At 44.7% G+C, this 6,801-nt stretch overlaps 1 protein-coding gene across 1 annotated transcript; it reads right to left on the minus strand.

Moving 5' to 3' along the window:
* Nucleotides 1-2,520: 2,520 nt before the first annotated feature.
* On the minus strand, nucleotides 2,521-5,347 carry H4C16 (H4 histone 16). The gene has a single exon (XM_015151192.3). The coding sequence runs from the start codon at nucleotides 5,298-5,300 to the stop codon at nucleotides 4,989-4,991; it is 312 nt and encodes a 103-aa protein (XP_015006678.1). The 5' UTR covers nucleotides 5,301-5,347; the 3' UTR covers nucleotides 2,521-4,988.
* Nucleotides 5,348-6,801: the final 1,454 nt, after the last annotated feature.

Consider the following 6,801-nt stretch of genomic DNA (forward strand, 5'->3'; position numbering starts at 1 on the left):
CTTCCCTTAGAAGCAAAATTTATTCAAAGACCTGTGCTAACATTCTTAAATATCTGCTAGCTGTAATAAAGGAATCAACGTAGTTTATGTTCTTAGCTCCCACAATTTAGCCTAAATATTTGCCCTGGCATGCTTATACTGGTCGAAGCAAGCATTAGGTCATAGCCTGTTCCTCTTCCTTATTTGAAGGTGTTTTTACCTTTCTCAGCATTCCGCAAGTTACTTCCTTCTTCCTTTGTTCTCCTCTGCCTTTGCCTCTTTTAAAAAGTTCTAAGTTGCTAGCCAATCGGGACAAATACAGAACATGAGGTCCCGTTCCAGCCAATGGAAACCAGACACAGCAGTAGGGTGGATGCATCAGGTTACAAATGACCTTGTCTCCTTTGTTCTGTGCACTCTCATGACAAAACTGCTAGCGAGTGTACTCTTTCTGCAGAAAGTAAAAATGGCCTTGCTGAAGAAATTAAATTTATGTTCAAGTACTATTTCTCTATGGCACTGGGGAACAAGCATTTCTAACACTGGGGATTCATGAGAAGGGAGGGAGTGTGGCAAGGGTTGAAAAACTAAAAAATTACCTATTGGGTACTATGTTTGCTACTTGGGTAATGGGGTCATCAGAAGCCTGAACCTCTGCATTATGCAAATACTCATGTAACAAACCTGCATGTGTATCCCTTGAATCTTAAATATATATATAAATCTAGGGTTACACAAGAGAATAAGCCTTGGGAATAAGCTGTAAGAAATAAAACTTGACTCTTCTAATAGCCTAGGATACTCAAACAGGGCTAAAGTGGCCCCAGTCCATAGCAGTATGTGACCCAAAAGACAAGCAAATGCTAATCATCTCTGGAGGCAGCATGCTCAATTTAGTTTCTCAGACTCCCACAGATGACCTTCAATCACATATAAGTTCAGAATAAGACTGCCAAACATATGAAGATGCAGGTCTTAATATGTGTCAGCAGAGAAACAAAACATTCGCTGTAAACCACTGTTAAGTCATATTGGATTTATCTGTTAATTTTGACTGCAAAATATTTCACCATAATTTATTCATCCACTCTTGTCAATAGGCATTTGGTTTCTTTGTTGTTGCTATTGTGAGCAGTTCCACTAAGAATTTTAATGACGTCTCCTGGGGCATTCATGCTATTATTTCCTTAGGTAAATATCCAGAAGTGGAATTGCTGCTTGAGCATATAATGTGAATCTACCTTAAACTTCACAAGATAATGCAAACCCTTAGTTTCAAAAATAGTTGAAACAATTTATACTCCTACCAGCAATATAAGAGATTCTGTGTAACATTTGTTAATTGTTGTCAATCTACTGAGTCCAAAGTTGTATTTCATTGTGGTCTTTTTTTGAGAGTCTTGAGTGCAGTGGCTGATTTCTGCTCACTGCAACCTCTCTCTCCAGTGTTCAAGTGATTCTAATGCCTCAGCTCCCGAGTAACAGGGATTACAGGTGTGCACCACCATGCCCAGCTAACTTTTTGTATTTTTAGTAGAGACAGGGTTTCACCATGTTGCCCAGGCAGGTCTCGAACTCGTATCCCAAGTTATTTGCCCACTTCGGCCTCCCAAAGTGCTGGGATTACAGGCATGAGCCACCATGCCCAGCCTCAGTGTGGTCTTGATTTGTAGTTTCTTGGTCTTGATTTGTAGTTTCTTGATGACTAATCAAGCTGAACATCTCTTCTTATGCTTATTGGCCATGTTTTTCCAGTCTTTTGCCCATTTTTCAATGGGCTTGTTTGAACTTGGTTTCAATTTTTATTCAACTAGTTGCCTAGTTCATTGCATTATTCTTGGGCAAAGGACAAATTAAATATTCAACATTAGATTCTCTAAATACACCCTGCCTGGAAAATACTCTGGCATTTGTTTATGCTGTTTGTTCCCCAAATTTGGTGTGGCCTTCTTCAGTGGGTCATTAGCTCAGAACAGATGGCACCTGTGCTCTTTGAAGATACCCATACACTTGGCTGACAAAATTTGTCCTTCTGTATACCAATAGCATTTGATTTATACCACTCTATTAGAGCAAAGCACATGTGTACAATTACATGTCTTTCCCCTTTCTCTCCTAGAAAAATAGGAGCTTCCTGATGGCAGTAACTTACTCATTTTATCTCTGAATATTCAAAATATGCTTGGAGAAGAGGCATGAAATAAATGTTCAAAATTCAAAAGGGATGACTTTGCTACAGGATCAAATTTCAATGCATTCCATTCACTTTAAACATTTTATTATTATTTTATGTAGAGATGGGGGTGATGACTTTGCTACAGGATCAAATTTCAATGCATTCCATTCACTTTAAACATTTTATTATTATTTTATGTAGAGATGGGGGTCTCACCATGTTGGCCATGCTTGTCTCAAACTCCTGGCCTCCAGCAATCCTACTGCCTCAGCCTTCCCGAAGTGCTGGGATTATAGCCACTCCCACCCTGACCCCCTCATTCACTTTTTAAGTGAGGCATTACAGAGAAGTTTTAAATCAAGTTCTTTAACATTTTTAGTAAGCAATTTTATTACTAATAGTAAACTTCAGAAAATCTTGGTCATTTTCAGTTTGAGATATTCTGTTCCAGTTATTGAACCATGTGACCCAGTTTTGGTTTGGAAGATATGGTTATTGTCAGGACTGAGTACTTACTATACCACAGAACTCATAGTCACAGACAAAAATAAATATTTCTTGGGTTTGGATAACTATATTTTATAAAGAACAAAACACACACAAAAAAATAACTATGCTACAAGGGAAAATATAAGCTCTATTTAATCAAAGAATTGAGACCACTCCAAAAAAAAAAAAAAAACCGAAACCCAAAACCATAAAATATTTAAACAGTTCCATATAAATTAAATACTTAAGGAAGAGTTTTAATTGTCATACAAATATCTACAGTATTTCTATCCTCCATCGGGGCCCTAACCTTCATCCTTAATTTATGTGAAACCCAAAATCACACATTTGGTCATGCAACAAATATTAAGGGTACGGAAGCATGTCAGACTCTATTTCTTTTAAGTAACTCAATTTTTCACTTGCATTAAAGAACACTGAGCTTCTGCGAGTGTCTCACTGTCCTAGAAATTAAACTAACACCAGTATTGTGTACTCACTTGAAGTCTTTATGGAGTAGGAGAAAGTACTTAGAAGTGACATGTCAGCAGAAAGGAACCCGGGTGCCTTCCTGGCAGAAGAGGAGGCAATGTCAAGATCTAGCGGTGCGGAATCCTTCGCCAGTTGGGTTCAAATCTTGGCTCCAGTTCTTTAATCCCTGGGGCTGGGAAACTCCCTTAGAGTGACTTCAGCCCACCACACCAAGGAAGCTAAATGACTTCTCCATGTTTAGAAAAGCTAGAGTGAGACCAAGCGTGGTGGCTCACGCCTGTAATCCCAGCACTTTGGGAGGCGGAGGCGGGTGGCTCACTTGAGGCCAGGAGTTCAAGACCAGCCTGGCCAACATGGTGAAACCCCGTCTCTACTAAAAAATACAAAAACTAGCCGGGCGTGGTGGCGCAGGCCTGTAATCCCAGCTACTAGGGCGGGTGAGGCAGGTGAATCGCTTGAACCCACGAGGCGGAGGCTGCAGTGAGCCGAGATCACGCCACTGCACTCCAGCCTGGCTGGCAGAGCGAGACTCGGTCTTGAAAAGAAAGGCAAAAAGAAAAACTAGAGAAGAGGCAGATTGGTTAACGCGGCATGGATCACACCGCATCCTGGGGTGCTAAATCTAATGAGAAGTTAGGAAGGACAGAGCTAGGTGTAGAGCGAGGCTGTTAGGCGGAGCTTTACCGGAGGCCGGCACGGCCCCTACGGCCTGCACCCAGGCTGATCACCAGGTCTTCAGCCTCTACCCTTGCCTACTGGAAAGTGTGCTTAACTGGTCGCCCCTGCGCCCCACCTTTCCCCAGGACCCTCACTACACCCCGGGAGTACTGGGTAGGACCACGCGGCTTGCTAATCCCACAGCTGTCTCTCTTACTTTCTCACTGAACTGACTAGAACCCAACCCGCCGCCCGTTTCCTTTCTAGACCCCCAGGCTGCTCTGAACAGGGCCTTTACTTGGAAGCCAGGGCTTATCTTTCGGCGACCGGGTCATTTGTGATAGGAATGACACTGCCCGGAGCGGAGGACTCCCGGCAACTTGGCGACCCGCAGGTGGAGATCTGGCTTTCCATGCCGGCGTGACCTCCACTGCCTGCCTGCCAACTCCACGCCCGCCGCCAGGTGGCCGAGCAGGACGCCACCCGCTCGGCGTAGGCAACTTTACGCAGCTGGCTACCGGAAGGGGCAGGGTGCCGCGAGTTTCGCCCAGCCGCCTTACTCTCAGCGTCTGAGCTTGGTCACCTCTCACTCAGGACGTCAGCAACGAATTAAAATAGTACCCAGTAAGACTACAACGCGCCACACTAGGGCTGCATTCAGCGCTTTCGGGCTTGCAGGTAGCGGCGTCCTCCCATTTCCTGCGACTTAGCAGGCCCTGCACACGCACGAACCGCCCTCTGACGCGTGACGCTCACCCCTAAAGGTCGGCGGGAAGTCACCTAAGCCCTGATTTACATGGAAGCCATCCATAACGTGCTTAAGGGCCAACGACTCGGCCGCTTAAAAACCCATGACCAGTTCTAACACTGGGGCTTTGTAGAAACACTCTTCTAAACAAAATCCGCAGCCTGGATTTTAGGTGCACAGAAGTGGGAGGTCACTACTGCGTTGCACGGCACCTCCCAGGGCCCTTCCTAAGCACAGGCGGAGTCCCCTCTATGAGGTCTAGTCGTCCCCGCTCCAGCCAAGCCTAATCCCGGGCAGATGATCGGGTCGCGAATGTCCCACTCCCGGTATCCGGAAGGCGGCATCATATTTACCCGGTATCTAGGAAGTGTTAACAGCTCTTTCTGTGACAGTTTGGGGGCCCTGAAAAGGGCCTTTTGGAGTCTGGAGAGAAGCTGTGGGGACAGCTCAGCCGCCGAAACCATAGAGGGTGCGACCCTGGCGTTTCAGCGCGTACACCACATCCATGGCAGTGACGGTCTTGCGCTTGGCGTGCTCCGTGTAAGTCACCGCGTCGCGGATCACGTTCTCCAGGAAGACTTTGAGGACTCCCCGGGTCTCCTCGTAGATGAGACCAGAGATGCGCTTGACGCCCCCACGTCGGGCGAGACGGCGAATCGCGGGCTTTGTAATGCCTTGGATATTGTCCCGCAACACCTTCCGGTGGCGCTTGGCGCCTCCCTTACCCAGCCCCTTGCCGCCTTTACCGCGCCCAGACATTCTGAAGTCACAGCTCCTACTTAGCAGAAAAGCGGGCAGCCTACTGTGATTGCCGGGCGCAGACCAGGGCTTATAGTCTCTCGATGCGGACCTGTTTGAAAACATGAAAAAGTGGGAGGAGCTCTAGGCCCCACCTCTAGAGACGTGCTATAGTTGTTAAATCCAGGAAGCAGTCAGCGAAACCAGCCTGATTTTTTTGTTGTTTGCTCTTTTGGGAAAACTTTTTCTGATATTTGGAGAAAGGTTCATGGTGATACATTTTAAAGTTCAAACAGTATGAGCTAATAGAATTTATATTGCCTTTTTTCAGCCCTTAAATAAAAATAGGCCAGATCCTATGAACGTTCCTTGTTCTGTCTCTCCCTCCCTCCCTCCTTCTAATCATGTTTTTCCAAACGGAATTCCTGACTTACTGTGAAACTCAATAAAAACCTGAAAAGCTTTACATCTGAGATTGCAAAGCAATTACTTAAAAATTTTCACATGTGGGTCTTTTAAAGACATAGTAGGGGGGGAGGACTTTTTTTTTCCCACTTTTGCGGCCCTGCAGAGAATTAAGATACTTTCAATTGAAAAAAAACAAGCCCAGCTTCCCGGCCCCCACCTACACTCCACCCCCACCTCCCCCAACCCCCGCCATTCCCCTTTCAGCTGCTTCTGCGCAATTTGCAGGTTTTCCTGCCCTGCAAGAGCCTGTGTGCTTTTCAACTAAGTAACTTCCTATGGTTATTTAGTTGAAATATTGTAAATGTCTTATGTCATTCAAATCTCAGGTTCTCATCTCACATTTTCCACTTAAAAATTCAAAGTTCTTGTAAAATAGTGGATGCCACAATCATGACTTGGAATAATGATTTCTACTGCAAATCCCCTCAGGAGGTTCTGAATCCCTTCCTTTCTCAAGAGAATCCCTGAACAAAAACGAAAGTTTCTGTGAGGTGTCACCGGTCTTCGAAGGTGTCAGGACCCTGTCTTCTCTAAAGGTCTGACTGTGTTAAAAAGCAGCTGTTATTTAGAGGATGATTCATAAGTCTTTCCCAAGGTACTTAATTAAGATTCTGAGCAATGTATTTTAGTAAGTGGGGCTCTTTGTACCTGGTCTTGAAGATAAGCCTTTACAGCAGGAAGGCTTTATGGTAAATTTTTATTATATTTCTAAATGCTTATAGTTAACATTTGTTTCAATCTTTGCCCATCTTCATAACCCAAAAGGTATTTCTTTTTCTTTTACTTTTTGTTAAAGATAAAAGAGTTGGAACACTTTCTTGAATGGCTGGAAAAAGTCCTGCATGCTCGAACTTCACTCCATGATTTTAATACTTTACTCAGAGGGAAGAGGAAAAGTCTATCAGATCTTGAAGGGATAAGAATTATTGTAATGGGGCTGGGCGCGGTGGCTCACGCCTGTAATCCCAGATCTTTGGGAGGTCGGATCACGAGGTCAGGAGATCGAGACCATCCTGACTAACATGGTGAAACCCCGTCTCTACTAAAAATACTT

Source organism: Macaca mulatta, chromosome 11, assembly GCF_049350105.2.
Source record: "Macaca mulatta isolate MMU2019108-1 chromosome 11, T2T-MMU8v2.0, whole genome shotgun sequence".
NCBI lineage: Eukaryota > Metazoa > Chordata > Mammalia > Primates > Cercopithecidae > Macaca > Macaca mulatta.

Coding starts and splice junctions, on each gene's coding strand:
- H4C16 (XM_015151192.3), bottom strand. CDS start 5,300: ATGTCTGGGCGCGGTAAAGGCGGCAAGGGGCTGGGTAAGGGAGGCGCC.